This window comes from Periophthalmus magnuspinnatus, chromosome 7 (genome assembly GCF_009829125.3).
Source record: "Periophthalmus magnuspinnatus isolate fPerMag1 chromosome 7, fPerMag1.2.pri, whole genome shotgun sequence".
Taxonomy (NCBI): domain Eukaryota; kingdom Metazoa; phylum Chordata; class Actinopteri; order Gobiiformes; family Gobiidae; genus Periophthalmus; species Periophthalmus magnuspinnatus.
Window position 1 is genome coordinate 29,669,538 of NC_047132.1, and position 20,006 is coordinate 29,689,543.

The 20,006-nt window shown below is 40.3% G+C and overlaps 1 protein-coding gene across 1 annotated transcript in view; it reads right to left on the minus strand.

Moving 5' to 3' along the window:
• The window catches only part of LOC117373054 (balbiani ring protein 3-like), a 34,391-nt gene extending 15,932 nt beyond the window's left edge, over nt 1-18,459 (minus strand). Inside the window, exons 1-3 of the mRNA XM_055222763.1 lie at nt 18,364-18,459; nt 17,581-17,739; nt 17,163-17,306 (exon numbers count right to left, since the gene is read on the minus strand). Of these exons, the coding sequence (XP_055078738.1) occupies nt 17,163-17,306; nt 17,581-17,739; nt 18,364-18,433 (373 nt within the window). The 5' untranslated portion in view covers nt 18,434-18,459. The remainder of the gene's footprint in view (nt 1-17,162; nt 17,307-17,580; nt 17,740-18,363) is intronic.
• Nucleotides 18,460-20,006: the final 1,547 nt, after the last annotated feature.

The following is a 20,006-nucleotide window of genomic DNA, read 5'->3' on the forward strand; positions in this document are numbered from 1 at the left end:
CCATGGATACATTTTGAGCTCTATTGGCAAAGCACAGTTTCTATAAAGCAGTGTAGCCATTACATTATAGTGGTGGTGTCCGTGGCTTTTAATGGGCAACCTAATACATAATATAGCTATGGTGTAATTGACTTTTTTGCATGTTCTGAGGTATGGAACGTGTCAACCAAGTTTTGTGCTATTCTGACAATGTTGGATGTTTCATTTGTTCTATAGGCGGCGCTATAGAGGCCACTGGCCACGTGCTCATAACTCAGCTCGATTCAAATTTTTATTCTGCAATCAGTTTGAATTTGAGCTCTTTAGGCTGATGCATGTGGCCATGAGTGGGAATCAAAGTCGATGATTATTGACAATCAACATCTGTAGATGTGACATTTGGAGTGTGAGCTCATTTGGCTGAACTAGACATGTTTCATATACCTGTGTGTCAAAGAGGCATGGGAATTTCAATCCAATATGGACGATTTCCTGTTCATCATAGGACAGTGCGCCCATTCAATATTTGGCTTTTCTCATGGAGCTCTATCACTGTTATGAATCCCGTTAGCCTACTCTAAAATTTGCTCGTCCCCACTCCCATAGGGTCCATTTCTAAGCGGAGCTGTTGAGTCACGTTACGTGGGGCATGAATGAGATGGACATAGTATAAAAGCTTGTGTCGGGCCGATCATTTCTATACCCGGGTGTGAGAGTTTTTGTTGATGTTCAGTGGACTGGGTCCATAGCTTTGCATCAGCAACCTTGTGCATAATACAGGTATGATGTAATTGACTTGTTGGTACATTTTGAGGCTTACAATTATCTCCCCAAGTTTCATGCCAATCGCACAATGTTGTGCCTTTTACGTGAATTATAGGGGGCGCTATTGTGTGGAGTGGCCATGTGTTTTTTTCATAGTTCTGTTCCTGTTTTGATTCTGCACTCATTGTTACATTTTGAGCTCTCTCGGCAAAGCAAGTGCATATACAAGATTTTTTAAGGTTTTTCTTTGGAGTCATTGCGCCCCTGTTGGCCAACTGTGAAAAATGACCCATGGCCATAATATAGTTTTTTGCTTCCTGTCATACATCCAATTTATTCCCCAAATTGCGTGGGAATATGATAATGTGGACATTATCACGTCTAAAGTAGGAGGCGCTATAGTGTTCAGTTTCATGGCCAAATGACACATCTGTGATTCAATTCAATTCAATTCATTTATTTTTGTAACGCCCAAAATCACAACAACAGTTGTCTCGAAGGGCGTTCATGTTTTGGTTGATGGGGGAAACCGGAGTACCCGGAGGAAACCCATCCAGACACGGGGAGAAACATGAAAAACTCCACACAGAAAGGCCTGGTGACCCGGGGATCGAACCAACCTTCTTGCTGTGAGACATGAGTGATGGCACTCAGTCACCGTGCCGCCAAGACACAAAAAACAAAACAACAGGAAGAATCAGACACAACAAGAAAAATCAGACACAACAGGAAAAATCAGACACAACAGGAAAAATCAGACAACATAAGAAATCGGCCAGGAGACCAGACGAGGAGGAGGAGAGCCGGGCGAGGAGGAGGAGAGCCAGGCAAGGAGGAGGTCCAACTGTCATCGGGGCATCTGAAAGAGATACACTCCACAGGGGGAGTGGGACAGGGGACAACATGTGAATAGCATTGCTGATGAGAAAATAGGGCAAAGTAGAGGATAGTGCTCAGGTTGCCATACTTCCCCCAGCTAGTTACTCCTACTGCAGCTTATCTTATCCCGGGTTTTAATAACCCTAACTCCCTCACTAAGTAACCTGGTCATACGCTATACCGAAGAGGAAGGTTTTAAGCCTGGTCTTAAATACAGAGACTGTGGGGGCCTGTTTAACATCAGCAGGGAGTTGATTCCATAGCACAGGAGCTTGGTAACTGAATGCTCTCCCTCCCACTGTACTTTTGGACACTCTAGGAACCACTAATAGTCCTGCATTCTGAGAGCGGAGTGCTCTGTTTGGCTGGTACGGGACAATAGCATCTTGCAGATAGGATGGGGCCATACCGTTTAGGGCTTTGTATGTCAGGAGGAGGACTTTGAATTTGATTCTAAGCTCGACAGGAAGCCAGTGCAGATATTTTAGTACAGGACTGATGTGGTCTCTTCTTTTAGTTCCTGTTAGGACTCTGGCCGCTGCATTTTGGACCAACTGGAGGCTCCTTATAGTACTTTTGGGGCAGGCGGCAAGCAGGGAATTACAGTAATCAAGTCTGGAAGTAACAAATGCATGGATGAGTTTTTCAGCATCGTTTTTAGGTAAAATATTTCTAATTTTAGTTATATTTCGCAGGTGAAAGTATGCGGTTTTACAAGCTAGGTTTATATGGGCTGTGAATGAGAGATTTTGATCAAATAGGACTCCAAGATTTTTTACAGTAGGGCTAGAAGCTATATTCACATTGTCGAGTGAGAATATCTGGTCTGACAGAGAATCTCTTTGACCTTTGGGACCAACGACAATGACCTCTGTTTTTTCAGGATTTAAGAGCAGGTAATTCAAGGTCATCCAGGTTTTGATGTCCTTCACACAGGCACTGAGTTTATCTATTTGATCAGTCTGATTTGGTTTCATTGATAAGTACAGCTGAGTGTCATCAGCGTAGCAGTGAAAATTAATGCCATGTTTTCTGATAATGTTACCCAATGGCAACATATACAGAGTAAATTGGATTGGACCAAGCACAGATCCTTGTGGAACACCACAGGCTACTTTAGAACAGGGAGAGGTGCTCTGGTTTATACTAACAAACTGGTACCTATCTGATAGATAGGATTTAAACCATTTGAGGGCGGTCCCTCTGATTCCAATGTCACATTCTAACCTCTGCAGTAGAATGTTGTGATCAATGGTGTCAAACGCTGCACTGAGGTCCAGTAGGACCAGGACTGAAGCCAGCCCGTTATCAGCAGCTAGTAGTAAATCATTTGTTACTTTAAGCAGTGCAGTCTCTGTGCTGTGGTGAGCTCTGAATCCAGATTGAAATTTTTCAAATATATTATTGTCCTGCAGGTGGCGGCAGAGCTGTTTCACCACAACTCGTTCTAGAATTTTTGAGAGGAAGGGAAGATTAGAGATAGGTCTATAGTTGACTAATTCATCAGGATTTAGGTTAGGTTTTTTCAAAAGGGGTTTAATCACAGCATACTTAAAGGACTGAGGAACGTAGCCATTTTCTAACGACATATTTAATATGTTATGGATGGAATCTATTATTAGGGGGAGGGCTTCTTTGAGGAGTCTGATTGGAATAGGGTCGAGCAAACAGGTTGATGGTTTTGACGACATGATGACTGAGGTAATCTCCACCTCATCAACAGGAGTAAATTTATCTAATATTATTAGAGGGTCCATATGGGATATTGGCATTACAGACTGGATTTGCTCAGAGCTGATTTTTGGAGTAGCTTTGTTAATTTTGTCTCTAATGGTTGTGATTTTGTAATCAAAGAAGTGAAGAAAGTCATCACAACTAATGTTCGAGGGGATAAGAGACTCATTAGCAGTGTGGGAGTTTGTCAGCCTGGCTACAGTGCTGAACAAAAATCTGGGGTTATTTTTGTTTACTTCTATTAGATTTGAATAGTATCTAGTTCGGGCTTTCCGCATCCGTGATCTGAATTAGAGCTGTGTAGACCAATGACCGTGCGAGCCAGACATTTTTCAATGACTGTTTTTTGAGTCTTTGCGCCCCTGGTGGCCAACCGTGAAAATTGACCCATTTCTGTAATATAATTTTTTTTTTTTTTTTCATGCAGCCAATTTATTCTCCAAATTTTGTAGGAATCCGATAATGTTGACATTTCTCATTTATGGTAGGGGGCGCTATAGTGTTCATTTTGATTACCATTAATAGTGCCTTCCATTCAAGCCCCGATCACACATGTGTGATGTGAATTTGAGCTCTGTAGGCCAAAGCCCAGGGTCTTAAGAGGACAAGAGAAGAAGAAGGAGCATCATAACAATAATAATAAGAAGAGGAATTATTATTATTATTCATGGGGTTGGTTGATGGTAGTACTAGTATGGTCCTACATGTATCCATGGATTACAAGAACAATTTCTGACTTAAATTAATGTTAACATATGTGTTTGATAGACATACAGTAAAAGCACTGCTCTGGAACCTTAGGGAACATAAACTGTGAATATTATAACCCAGAGGATTTCATAAATGTTAAGAGTGACTTTACCTTCTCATTGATGCATCTAAACATCAGAAGTATTAAAAAGTACTTGGTAAAATTGGAGGTATGTCTAAATATAAAAAGCTCCCAAATTCTCAGTAAAGATGGTCACCGTATTCAGATTAATTATTTGTAGAATTAAAAAACAAAAATGCAAAAACTATTATTAACTGATTCAGACTACAATACATTTAGACACCAACTTGAGAATGTTTTAGTCTACACAAACTGAACTAGTACAAATGGTCTTATCATGGGAGACTTTAACAAACACACTGTATCGAAAGATAACATTGGAACAGACTTTCTCAGTACCATTTTCTGCTCATCATTTATTCCAACTATCAGTAAATATACTGGTGTTACAGAGAGAACTAAGTCAACTTTGGCCAACATAATAACTAACATACAAGATGCTGAATGTAAATCAGGGGTTGTATACTCAGATATCACAGATCACTATCCCATTATACATTATATGAAATTGAATAACAAAGTACCTGACTCATGCGCAAAGAGAAAAGTGAAGGTTCTAAACAACAAAATCCTTGCAAACCTGATCTTACAACTTCAGACTAAAAGGTGAGACTCTGACTTCTGAACTAACAGATTCTTTTACTAAAACTATTCCTGAAAAGATAATCAGACAGAATGTTACACATGCAAAACCATGGTTAACAAAAGGAATTTTTAAGTCTATAAAAATGAAAATGTAACTATTAAAGCAGTATGTCAAAAATCCTAACACATGAAACAAATCGTATACATAAAATACAAAAATAAATTGACAAAAATAATAAGAACAAGCAAACAAACATATTTTACTGACAAATTCAGTTTTTCTCTTGGGAATCAAAAGAAATCTTGGAAGATATTAAATGAGATACTCAGCTGTAAATGTAAAACTTCAGTCCTCCCTGACACTGTGGTGCAGAATGAACTAAATGATAATATTAATCTAATATCTTTAGTAATTACTTTGCCTGTGATGGAAAAGAACTTTCTCACAATATGTCCAACTATAAGCACTATATTCAGGGCGACTATTCAAAATCACTTTTTCTCAAACCTGCCTGTAAAGTGGAAGTTGTCAACATCATAAACAAGCATACATTACATTACATACATACATACATTGCTGTTCTTGTACTGCACTTTTCTGGACTGAGATGTCTGATGTTTCTCCTGGGATCTGCTGTAGCCACTCCTCCAGTTTGGGGGTCAGTGCCCCGAGTGCTCCGATTACCACGGTCACCACTGATGCCTTCACCTTCCAGGCCTACTCCAGCTCTTCTTAGAGCCCCTGGTATTTCTCTAGTTTCTCATGTTTCTTTTTCCTGATGTTCCCATCACTTGGTACTGCGATGTCCACCACAACAGCTTTGCTCTGTTGTTTATCCACCACCACAATGTCCAGTTGGTTTGCCATCACCATTCTGTCACTCTGTATCTGTCAATCCCACAGGATCTTGGCTCGATCAATCTCCACTACCTTTTGAGGTGTTTCCCACCTTGATCTTGGGTTTTACAGTCCTGCACAGATGTTTCTGTACCCTTTGCCCCCCACTTGGTTATGCCGCTCCATGTTTGCTTTCCCTGCAGCATCTTACACCCTGCAGTTATGTGCTGGATTGTCTCAGGGGCCTCTTTGCACAGCCTACACCTTGGGTCTTGTCTGGGGTTTTAGATCTGAGCCTCTATTGCTCTGGTGCTCAAGGCCTGTTCCTGTGCAGCCATGCCCGTGCAGGGGCTTGTCCTTCCACATTTGCTCTGCACGTCATCTGTGGGGTCTTGTCCTTGTTCTACTTATGGATCTTGGATGTTTCATCCTGGACTGTGGCTCTCACACTCACTAGTCCTCGGCCTCCTTCCTTACGGCTCGCGTACAGTCTCAGGATGCTGGATTTGGGATGGAACCCCCCATGCATGGTCAGGAGCTTTTGGGTCTTAAAATCTGTGATCTGTATCTCCAGCTTATGATTCCTGCTGGGTATCTGATTACTGGCAGGGTGTAGCTGTTTATTGTCTGGGTCTTGTTCTTGCCATTGAGCTGACTCCTTAGGACTTGCCTTACTCGTCTGAGGTATTTGGCCGTGGCTGCTTTGCTTGTTTCCTCTTCAAGGTTGCCATTTGCTTGTGGGATACCAAGGTACTTGTAACTGTCCTCAATGTCTGCTATTGTCCCTTCTGTGGGTGAGACCCCTTCTGTGTGGACTACCTTCCCTCTCTTTGTCACCATCCAGCTACACTTCTCAAGCCCAAATGATATTCCAATGTCTGTGCTGTAGATCCTGGTGGTGTGGATCAGTGAGTCGATGTCTCCCTCATTCTTAGTGTACATGTTGACGTGGAGGTGACTGATAGTGGCCCCATTCCTGAGTCGGTATCCATAGCCAGTGTTGTTGATGATTTGGCTGAGAGGATTCAGACCTATGCAGGGGACAGTGCATCTCCTTGGTATATGCCACATTTGATGGTCACTTGTGTAAGTTGCTTGCCATTGGCCTCAAGGGTGGTTTTCCACAACCTCATAGAGTTTGCAATGAAGCCATTCAGGGTGAGTCCCATCCCCTAGCAGCTCATGGAGAGTGAATTTCTTTAGCCAGTAGGCGTGGATCATGCCACTGTCTCTTCTCTCAGAGCCACCAGCCACTGTGCAGCCACTTTATTTTTTATTTCATTATAGTAGGCAAGGCAGGTTTATTTGTATAACGCAATTTGTACACAAGGTAATTCAAAGTGCTTTACAGAATAAGAAAGACATTAAAATCACACAAATCAAAACATAAATAGTCACTAATAATTATCATATAATGAACATTAAAACAGAAGAGTGCAGAATAAAACCCTTTCAGTCATATGCACAGACAAACAGAACTGTTTTGAGCCTGGATTTAAACATTGTCAAAGTAGAGGCCTGTCTCACATCTTCAGGAAGACTGTGCCAGATTTTAGTTGCATAAAACTGAAACGCTGATTCTCCATGTTTAGTCCTGACTCTGGGCACCAGCAGAATTCAGAAATTTGGTACTATTCAGAATGATCAATAAAGAAGCTCCACTTCCACTGAAAAAATGTATTAAATTTCCAATCAAACTCCTGATCCACTTGGTCCTCTGTGAACCCAAACTGCACAGCTCTAAAAAGATCCTTGGCCTTTGCTCCATTGGCCTTTTTCTTTTCAAACCATCAGACAGTGGAATCAGCTCCAGACAGTCTGAACTTGTGTTCTCACAACAAAATCTCTAGTGAAATTATTAAGATCTACAGACAACAGTGAAACTGTTGAAACACAACATGAAAACTCAGTGTTGAGGTGTAATTTTTATTAAACAAATAAACAGAACAGAAAATGAGCACAGGACGTGCATCAACAAGTGCAACAGTTTCAGAAGTCTAAATAAAAAGTTCACCTTCTCCTTGATAAACATTAATTCACTGAATTTGCACAATTTTTGCAAAGTCTCAGAAGAGCCAGGGTTAAATAATCTTGTGACAATCAGGTCTATACTTAAAATAAGAGTATATAAAGTGATTCAAGGTTCATATAAACACCAAAATGATTGTGATGATTATTGTATTTTCTTTTGACTGTCATGATCAGGAGGCAGACACTGGAGTCCACAGCCGCTGTAGCAGCATTTGAGGTTCTCTTCACACTCACTGTCTTCAGAGCATTCATCAGGACATGTGGTGAAATGGGGGATTGGAGCAGGGCAGGATCCTGGTTTAGTTTCTGTGAAGATAAACATTTACAGGTCAAATCTGTGGCAACCCACTCACAGTAAGAATGCATGTTTTCCAATGTTAAAAAGAATATATCATACATTTTATTTCACACCTATATTCATTATTAGGTGCTTCTATTGTGAAATAGTGTTGTGGGTGCACATCAAGATGTTTCTATTGGTCCTGTTTGAGGGAGTTACTGCAGCCCAATACTCCAGAGCCCTGAGGTCAGCTGACCAGTTCCTGCTGCTGTGCCCAAATCCAGGCTCTAGACCAGAGGTGAGCCTTTTCTGTGGCAATGCCCAGACTATGCCTCCCTCTGCCTGTCAGAGCCTCTCACACTGGAATGAAAACCCATCTCTTCTCCCTGGTGTTTTGGTGTTTTACACATATTTATTTATTTATTATTATTATTATTTTTTTTTGTGAAGCACTGTCTTCAGCTGAAGTCATTTCAGATGTGCTGTATAAATAAACTTGAATAGTATCAGTCAATAAACCTCGAGTCATCTTGGATTACAGATGAAGTAAATAACTGAAGAGTGCATTACTTGTGACTGGCGGCTGACAGATTCGCCCACAGCCGGTGGGGCAGCATTTATTGTCCCCCTTACAGTCTTCGTCAAATTTGCACCCAATGACACAGATCTCAGCACGATTACTAGGGCATGATCCTGGTTTGGGCTTGGGCCTACCTGTGGATATTCAAGAAGTTTGCATTAAAAACAATTAATTTAATACTGTTCTTTAAGAAAGCACTGGAAAAATATATATAAAAATATTCTTAGTAACAAGTATTAATAATTTATACAAAGAGGTGGGGTAAGGATAATGTAGGATTTGATCATTATATTACTGAGAAACCATGAGCAAAACTTAAAAAAACAACATCCACCACATGTATTCCTGAGGGACATGTTACCTCTTGGCTTTTCACAAACATTTCCACAGCCGTTGAAGCAGCACTTCAGGTTTCCCTCACATTCACAGTCTGTGGAGCACTCGCTCAGACATCTGACGACTCTTGGGTCAATGTCTGTCCTGGGCTCGGGACAGACTCCAGGTTTGTCTGAATGCACTGGAAACACAATTTAAATGAGTTAGCAAAAAAACAAAAACAAAAAGAATAAAAGGAAACTGTTTACTTCATAGTCAGTACAAACGTTACATATTTAAATGTGTTTATTTTACAATGTGAAATTTATATATGATTGAACATGACCAGCTCAAAAAAATATCAGATTTTATTCCACACTTATATTCTGTGACCAACCACTTCATTAATATTTTTCAAAGGATTATTTCAGTTGAAATCAGAACATGATCAGGTGCTTGGATTGTGAAATAGTGTCACTGAAATATCAGCTAACCCTGAGTCATCTCCTTTAATTACAGGTGAACCAAACAAACACAGAGGAGTGTATTATTATGACTGGCGGTTGACAAATTTGCCCACAGCCGGTCGGGCAGCATTTATTGTCCCCCTCACTGTCTTTGTCATATTTGCACGTAGTGACACAGATCTCAGCACGATTATGAGGGCATGATCGTGGTTTGGGCTAAGGCTTTAGCCCACCTGTGGACATTCATGTTTCGTAGCATTTTTTTTAATACTGTTCTTTAAGAATGCACTGAAATGTGTATAAATTATTAAAAAATCTTATTCGAACAAGTATTAATTATACAAATAGGCGGGGTAAGGATAATGTAGGATTTGATCACTATATTAAGAAACCAGGAGCAAAACTTAAAAAACACCCACATGTCAAAAGACTGGATGACTGAGGGTTTACACAGATATCCACATGTATTCCTGAGGGTCACGTTACCTCTTTGCGGCTCCATACAGAGTCTCCCACAGCCCGTCTCGCAGCACTTCAGGTTTTTCTCACAATCTCTGTCTGAGGAGCAGTGCCAATCAGGACAAATGCCAATATGTTCAATGTTTGTCTTTAGCTTGGGACAGACTCCAGGTTTCCTTAAATGCACTGGAAACAATTGAAATGAGTTATCCGAAAAACACAAAAACATTTGTCTACTTTAGTCAGATTTGTGTTACACATCAAGTTATTTTACAATGTCAAATTTCTATGTGATTGTCATGAAGAACATGACCAGCTCAAATGTGTCAGATTGTTTTCCACAACTATACTCTGTGACCAACTTCAATTTTTCAAAATCAAAATTATCAGGTGCTTGGATTGTGAAATAGCATCACTGAACAATCACTTAGCCCTGTGTCATCTCCTTTAATTACAGGTGAACCAAACAGGAGTGTTCTTATGACCAGCTCCTGACAGGTGTGCAGTAAATTTGCAACAAAACACCTGTAATTGAATTAAAGCAATATATACACATTCAACGCCATGCTGTGAAACATTCCAGACAAACAGGACCATGTTCCAGTTTAGTGCATTAGTGATCAAGTAAATCCATGTCTATTTTTCACAAATATCACTAAAACATTAAAAGCGGTTGACATTGTGGTGAAAAAATGACACCATATGAAGCTACACAAGCTCATAGAACTGAGTATAAACAACATGTTCAAAGTTTTCTATATAAAAGCATATTCAAAGTGACTGACCTTTCCCTGCAGAGAGCAGAGGCACAAAGGCCAGGGCCACAGTCAGGAGGCAGAGGACAGAGCACACCATGTTTTTCACTGCTGCAGACACAGACACAGATTAAACTCATGTACAGCTTCTATTTATCCTCCTGAAGAGGAGCCTCAGTACAGAGCTGTCCTTGTGCCCGCCCTGTATTAAACATGATGATAAGGGGACTTTTTTTTGGGCGTGACAATAATAGTAAGAATAATGGTCATATATCGTCTGTGGACCTCACCCAAGAAACTTAAATAAGATCAACACAAGGTGATTTGATTGATTTGACCCTGTAGGAGAACAGGACAAAAACTCAAATTCACACATCAAATGTAAAATTGATTCTGTAGATTCCTGACATTGATGTACGAGGAAAAAAGACTCTGCAACTTTTTCACCATCTTATATTGTAATGATGTGATATTTTGTGTTTAGTTCAGGGTTGACACCTTTTGTTGTTTTTGTAACTGTTTATGTGTTGGTGAAGTTGAGTAAATGTTCTATTTGTCAGTTACTGGCCTGTTTTGGAGACTGGCTCTAGTGAGCTGAGACTGCTGCGGTTTTGGTCAGATGTTCAAGCTGAGTGAGTTTATTCAGCCCGACACGTGCCGTCACATTGGAGAAACCAAGACCCAGGCCACAACGGCAACTGAGCTGTGGACACAGCCTGGACACAGCCCCGGACTACTCCAGGGGAATGATCTGATATTTTGTATTTGGTTCAAGTTTGGCACCTTTTGTTGTCTGTTGTGTGTTGTTGTTAATGTGCTGTTTTTGTATGTGATACTTGGTCGGTAGAACGAGTCCAGAGTCTGCCCCCCTGTCTGTCCTTGGAGTACATGAGTACATGAGTACATGAGTACATGAGTACATGAGTACGGGACACAAGTACAATCTGCAAATGGAAATTGAGAAATGGCCCTGGTCTTTGAATGATCTACGGAAATTGATGTGAACCAGAGACTTACTCTTGAAAAGTCTTTAAATATAAATATTACAACTGATTGACTATTATATAATGTGCTTTGAAATAGTAATCCAGCAATTTTGAAAAGCTAGAGCAACATTCTTTCTCAATATCATCAAACAAGCCAAACAAACAAAATTGGTAATTGGCTCCAATCTTCAGGTCTGACACTAAACATTTGTAAAACAGTCTGCATATATTTGACCAAAATTAAAGACTTGTCCAACATCTATATTAAAGGCGTAAACATTAGACAAACTCCTGATCCACTTGGTCCTCTCTGAACCCAAATTGCACAGTTCCAAAAAGACCCTTGGCCTTTTCTTTTCATACCATCAGACAGTGAAATCAGCTGTTTAAACGAACACAACAAAAACAGTCTTGAGGTGTCATTTTTATTAAAGAATTAAACAGAGCAGAAAATGAGAGCACAGGACATTCATCAACAACTGCAACAGTTTTAGATAACCTAATCAAAAAGTTCATGTTGTTCTCCTTCATAAAAGTTTATTCACTGTATCTGCACAATTTGTTGGTCAGAGAAGAATCAGTCAGAGATAAGCCAGGGTTAAATAATCTTATCACATGCAGGCCTATACTTAAATTAAAAGTACACAAGCGATTCATGATTCAGATAAACCCTGAAATGATTGTGATGATTATTGTGTTTTCTTTTGACTGTTGCCATGTTCAGGAGACAGACACTGGAGTCCACAGCCGCTGTAGCAGCATTTGAGGTTCATTTCACACTGGCACAGAGCATTCATCAGGACATGTGGTGAAATGGGGGATTGGACAAGGACAGGATCCTGGTTTGGTTTCTGTGAAGATAAACAGTTACAGGTCAAATCTGTGGAGAGGCTACCCCACTCTTAGTAAGAATACATGTTTTGCAACGTGCAATTTGACGATAGGCTGATCGGTGGGTTGAGAACAAGGTGTTTGCTGTGGTCCAGGGGTAGAGCGGGAGTAGCAGAGTCTGAGACAAGATGAACAGTATGGGTAGAGAAGAGCAGGGTCAGAGACTGAAGAGCTGAGACACTGAGACACTTTTGTGTGTGTGTTGTGTGTGTGTGTGTGGTGTGTGTGTGTGTTGGTGTGTGACAGCTGTATATATATATATATATATACATACATAGTCTCAGCTCCTAACCTCAGACATTAAGGTCTGTGAAATTATTTTGCACGATTACTGATGTTATTAAATAAATTAACTACTGAACTATTTTCTAGGCGACATCAGTATAAACCCATTTTAAAAATAATGTAATGTCTAGAAAAACAGGCTACATCCTATTGTGCAAGGGATCGGCTATAAATGTATTTTATTTGCACACTTTACTTACTTTTACCTATAGTCAACTCACTTAGTCAGCTTATTCTACTTACAGTACTCGTTTATCATTATTGCTGTAGTCCACCTTGTCCTAGGGAATCATGTGATAAAAGCCAATCTGTAAAAACAATTGTCTTAAAGAACTCTGTGTTTAACAAAGTGTCCACGTTATCTGTGGTGACTAAACAGCTATCGTCAGTGTAAAAATAAGTAGACTATGCAGACTGTCCTCACTAGTGGAGCTTAACCAACATGGGGAGAGATTAAAACCTAAACCTTGGACCTTCAGAAAGACAGCAGTGCTCCTGAGATCTTTACTTCTTTTTATTTATTATAGTCTATTGTTTGATGTTACATTTGGTCTGAGTTTGTGATAGTTGTATCACTTGTATGGGAGGCCATGTCTTTTTCACAAATCCACCCCAGGAACAAATAAAGTAGACCAATCTTAAACCTTAAGATCACCAAAATACTTACCCATGTGATTACTAAGCTGTCATGATGAGTGCTGCATAAACTGTAAAAGTACGAGGATGTAAACACGACTTATACTGACGCTCATCGTCACTGATCACAGGGGCTTTGAGTTTGGTTCCTGCGCTGTTTGGTCCACACATGACTGACCCCGGAAGCCCGCCTGAATACTGGTGTGGAGCTCCATCACGCAAATAAGGTGGAGTATGTTGTAAATGTGGTGTTTTGGGGATGATTTGGGTGGACCATCGTGTCCTCTGACTTATAAACTGTTGAAATCGACCTACAACATGTGTGTGTGTGTGTGTGTGTTTGTTGTGTGTGTGTGTTGTGTGTTGGTGTGTGACAATTGTACCTTTTATTTGAATAAGTTGAAGTTCAAGAAAAGACATGGATCTTTTCAGATCTCTCTTTAATTACAACTTCTAACTGAATAATCAGGTCAGCAGAATTCATAACACAACAACTGTTAACCACTTCTGGTGTTTCCCCTTTCACAATAAAATACATTTTTTGTGTGAGACATAAGAGACATCCACCAGACAGGTCCCCCTCGAACACGTAAAACACAATCCATCCATTTTCTTCCGCTCATCAGGGAACGAGTCGTCAGAGTTCCTTCACACCAGACACGTCCTCCAGCTCCTCTGATGGGACTCCAAGTTGTTCCCAGGCCAGTCGAGAGACATAGTCCCTTCACCTCGTCTCCTCCCAGTGGGACATGCGTCCAGGAGGCATCCTGAACAGATGCCCGAGCCACCTCAGCTGGGTCCTCTCGACATGGAGGAGCAGCGGCTCTACTCCGAGCTAGCAGAGAGCAGAGGCACAAAGGCCAGGGCCACAGTCAGGAGGCAGAGGACAGAGCGCACCATGTTGTTCACTGCTGCAGACACAGACACAGATTAAACTCATGTACAGCTTCTATTTATCCTCCTGAAGAGGAGCCTCAGTACAGAGCTGTCCTTGTGCCCGCCCTGTATTAAACATGATCACACTGACACTTCTTTGGGCATGGAAATAATAATAAGAATAATGGTCATATATCGTCTGTGGACCCCACCAACAAAACCTGAATAAGATCAACACAAGGTGATTTGATACTGTGGGAGAACAGGACAAAAACTTATATATAAAAATCAAATGTAATATTGATTCTGTAGATTCCTGACACTGATGTATGAGGAAAAATGCACTGCAACTTTTTCACCATCTAATATTGTAATGATGTGATATTTTGTGTTTAGTTCAGGGTTGACACCTTTTGTTGTTTTTGTAACTGTTTGTGTTGGTGAAGTTGAGTAAATGTTCTATTTGCCAGTTACTGGTCTGTTTCGGAGACTGAGCAAAACAGCAGCAGTCTCAACTCACTAGAGCCAGAGACGTTCAAGCTGAGTGAGTTTATTCAGCCGACACGTGCCGTCACATTGGAGAAGAAACCAAGACCCAGGCCACAACAAAAATGCTAACTTCAGAACATCAAATGTAACATAACAGTCAGTGGTGTCATTTAAACATTTATTAGGCTCCGAAATTAGGATTAGCCCTCGACAAAGACGTACCTTTGTAAAACGTCCTCCAGTGAAGTTTTCTTTGTATTTCTAAAGTGTTCAACGTGTTGTCAGTGACTTCCACCTGCAGCTCCCTGTCCACTGCCTGATCTGTCAGGATTTAGTGCAACTCTGCAAAAACCTCAGACATTACACTACGAAGGAAATGTCCACACTGACTGTCCCTCTGATTGAAACTTGCCGGCTACTGTTGTGCACAGAGTACAGTATTCTGAATGCTTAGAACACAGCCATGTTCAACTGATTAAAAAAAGTAACTGCATTCTAAATACCAACCAATGACTTTAATATTCTTACACAAGTTAAAATATAGCCTTTTAAACCAGAATAAAAATAAGTTAAGATGGCTCAATCCTAAATGATGCAGAGGCTGATGGGTTAAAATATAGGATATATTATGGATTAGAGCATTATTTGTTGAGTAGTTTCAAATGTACCATTGTCATTATAGCGAACACCCACATGAGTTATTGCCCGTGACGTCAAGTCCACGTGTCCCAAAAGTTGAGAGCCGAGCCAAGTCTATTCTCCGAGTCTGCACCCACAAGGACACGAGTACAGAGAATGATAATCTATGGAAATTCTCTTCAAAACAGCAGTCATAACACCAGTCCATAAATTCACAGAACTATTAGTAGATGAACAGTTAAGAGCATCTAAACGACAATAATTTCTTGCAGCCAGTGCAATTTGGCTTTTGCATCAATCACTCCAGTGAATCTGCCTGCAGCTCCCTGACGCAGCATTAGAGCTCGACTGGACAGAGGGGCACAGTGGCTGCTGTGTTTCTAGACCTACAAAAGGCCTTGGACACAGTCAACCACTCTGTCCTCCTGTCCAAGCTCTGTCACTTCAATCTTTACATTGATGCATTGGGTGGAAATGCATCTCTCCGCTCGGGCACAGTGTGTAAGAATAAACAATTCAATGTTCTCTTTGCAGCACTGCACAACAGGCTGTTCAACATTTATATCAATGACTTCCCAGACATTTGTAACACGCCATCATGTACAGAGGACACTCATCTACACAAATGGACGGGATGTGCAGCAAGTGGCCACCAAATTATCCTCTATGGACGAAATTGTAACTGGCTCCAATTTTCATGTCATGACACTAAACATTAAAAGTTCGTATTTTACCAAAACAAGTCATGTTTAAGATTTAGATCTAAAAAAACAAAACCTTAATGCAGCTTCACTTTTACAGAAAAATGTATCAAACTGTTCCAAACCAACTCCCTGATCCACTTGGTCCTAACTGAACAGCTCCAAAAAGATCCTTGACCTTTCCTTTTCAAACCATCACAGTGGAATGAGCTCCAGAGAAACAAGTTTTGTTCTCACAAAATTTTTATGAAATATCTACAGACAGTGAAACTGAAACACACGAACTCTACTCATTTAATGAAAATTACATAAGAAAATAGGAGCACAGGGCATTTATCAACATGTTACTGCAATAGTTTCAGATCAATCAAAAAGTTCAGCTTGATAAACATTCACTGTATTTGCAGTTTTTACAAACACAGAAGAGCCAGGGTTAAATAATCTCCTGACAAGCAGGTCTAGGAGTATATAAAGTGATTCAAGAGTCAAACACAAAATGATTGTGACGACTACTTGTGCCATGTTTAGGGGGCTGACACTGGAGTCCACAGTTGCTGTTGCAGCATTTGAGGTTCTTGGGACACTGACGGTCATCAGTGCAGCCCTTTTTACATTTGTTAAAATGGGGGATTAGATCAGGACAGGATCCTGGTTTGGGTTCTGTGAAGATAAACAGTTACAGGTCAAATCTGCAGAGGCAAAACAGTCACAGTAAGAATGCATGTTTTCTATCAGAGCATTTCATTTCACACCCATCTTCATAATCAGGTTTTTCTATTGTGAAATGGTGTGGGTTGTATGTATAAAATGTTTGTCTTGGTCCTCTTTGGGAGTTACTTTAGTCCTATACTCCACCCAGAGCCCTGAGGTCAGCTGACCAGCTCCTGTGCCCAAAGTCAGGCTCTAGACCAGAGGTGACAGCCTTTTCTGTGGCAGGGTACACACGATGGAACAGCAGACTGAAAACCTCTTCTCCCCATTTATATTACAATTTAAAATTCATACATGGCACTTGTTTGTGAAGCACTTTGTTCAGCTGAAGTCATTTCAGATGTGCTATATTAAAAAAAAAAAAAAAAAAAAAACTTCATCTGTAATTCAAGGAGATGACTCAGGGTTTGACTGACACTATTGAAGTAAAGAACTTCAGAGTGCATTACTTGTGACTGGCGGCTGACAGATTTGCCCACAGCCGGTGGGGCAGCATTTATCGTCCCTCTTGCAGTCTTCGTCAGATTTGCACGTAGTGACACAGATCTCAGCACGATTACTAGGGCATGATCCTGGTTTGGGCTTATACCCACCTGTGGACATTCAAGAAGTTTTGATTAAAAACAATGAAAAAAAGTTTCCTGGCATTTTTTAAATACTGTTCTTTAAGAAAGCACTGATATATAAAATTATATAAGATCTTATTCCAACAAGTATTAATTATACAAAGTGGAGCAAGGATAAAGTAGGATTTGATCACTATATTAAGAAACCAGGAGCAAAACTTAAAAAACACCCACATGTCAAAAGACTGGATGACTGAGGGTTTACACAGATATCCACATGTATTCCTGAGGGTCACGTTACCTCTTTGCGGCTCCATACAGAGTCTCCCACAGCCCGTCTCGCAGCACTTCAGGTTTTTCTCACAATCTCTGTCTGAGGAGCAGTGCCAATCAGGACAAATGCCAATATGTTCAATGTTTGTCTTTAGCTTGGGACAGACTCCAGGTTTCCTTAAATGCACTGGAAACAATTTAAATGAGTTATCCGAAAAACACAAAAACATTTGTCTACTTTAGTCAGATTTGTGTTACACATTAAGTTATTTTACAATGTCAAATTTCTATGTGATTGTCATGAAGAACATGACCAACTCAAAGGTGTCAGATTTTATTCCACAACTATACTCTGTGACCAAGTTCATATTTTCAAAATATTTCAGTTGAAATCAAAATTATCAGGTGCTTGGATTGTGAAAAGGCATCACTGAACAATCATTTAGTCCTGTGTCATCTCCTTTAATTACAGGTGAACCAAACAGGAGTGTTCTTATGACCAGCTCCTGACAGGTGTGCAGTAAATTTGCAATTAAACACCTGTAATTGAATTAAAGCAATATATACACATTCAATGTCTTGCTGTGAAACATTCCAGACAAAAAGGACCATGTTCCAGTTTAGTGCATTAGTGATCAAGTAAATCCATGTATTTTTCACAAATGTCACTGAAACATTAAAAGCAGTTGACATTGTGGGGAAAAAAAACAAAAAACGACACCATATGAAGCTACACAAGCTCATAGAACTGAGTATAGACGAAATAGACGTTCAGTGTTCACTATTTAAAAGCATATTCAAAGTGACTGACCTTCCACAGCAGAGAGCAGAGGCACAAAGGCCAGGGCCACAGTCAGGAGGCAGAGGACAGAGCGCACCATGTTGTTCACTGCTGCAGACACAGACACAGATTAAACTCATGTACAGCTTCTATTTATCCTCCTGAAGAGGAGCCTCAGTACAGAGCTGTCCTTGTGCCCGCCCTGTATTAAACATGATCATACTGAGACTTCTTTGGCAATAGTAAGAATAATGGTCATATCGTCTGTGGACCTCACCCAGGAAACCTAAGATCCACAAGTTGATTTGACACTGTAGGAAAATGGGACAAAAACTAATACAAATCAAATTTAATATTGATTCTGTAGATTCTTGACATAGGTGTATGAGGGGAAAAAAATGCACTGCCACTTTTTCACCATCTAATATTGTAATGATCTGATTTTGTGTTTAGTTCAGAGTTGACACCTTTTGTTCTGAAGTTGATGTAAATGTTCTATTCATCAGTTTTTTGGGGGACTGGCTCTAGTGAGTCAAGAATGTTTTGCTCTTGTGATGTGGGTCATGTCCTACAGTCGCCCTTATGATCAGAAAACAAACCAGAAGAAATTCAGTGTGTTTCCTCACACCTGAATGTTACATTGGTGTCAGATGAGACGAGCCAAACCTCCTTGGTAAAGGTTCAGTTAAGATAAACTCGAGTGATTGCACAAAGCACAAATTAAATGGCGAAACACCTTGGCATAAACCTAAAGAGAATTTTGAATGACAAACTCAGTGGAATAGAGACCACGAGTGTCTTCTGGTTAGCGTCATTACTTGATCCAAGATTTAAAACAGTCGGATTCCAAAGCTCTGCAAATGCCGAGTCAGCTGTCGGAGTAAAATCGGAGTGTGCTGCAATGATGCGGAATGTGTCCCGTGAAGAGGAGCCATCATCTACTTCAAGAGCACAGCCAGAACCAGCTGCATCTTCCCAATCCCAACGTACAAAAACTATAGAATGTGGACAAATTTACTGGCACGTATTCATGTTCTGACTAAACTTCATGTATTGTTTAATTTGCAGCCATTGACCTGTGGAATGCCACTGCTGATGCCAATGTGGAGGTGCAGTGTTATTTGTCAGCCCCTCCACACAAACGTTCAGAGGACCCTCTGCTGTACTGGATGACACACAAAGCCCAGTTCCCAAACCTGTACCACCCCCCACCTGTACATAAAACATATAGAATATACATACATGAACTCACAATTGTCAGAATCATTAGGTCAATAATCTATTTTTATTTGCATATTCACCTATTCTTTAATGGTTCATTTATTTTAAACATTTAATTCTTCATGTTTTTAACATTGGGGGATGACAGTTAAGTGAACCATCTACATATTGGTAGAAGGAAAAGCAACACATGAACTGAAGTGTGCTTGAGTTTTATGTAGAAATATATATTTTATTGATCCCCAAGAGGGGGAAATTATTGTCTTCATTGACAAACGTACAAAGACAAAGGGAAACAAAGAGACATACAATACAGAGTAAAAGTTACCAACTGTGGTAACTTAATAACAAAAGTGCTCAAATACAGTGAAACTCAAAGTGCACACTTGCAGGGCCATCACCTTTTACATGGCTGCAGTAAAACCAATGCACCAGCAGATGACGCCCACATT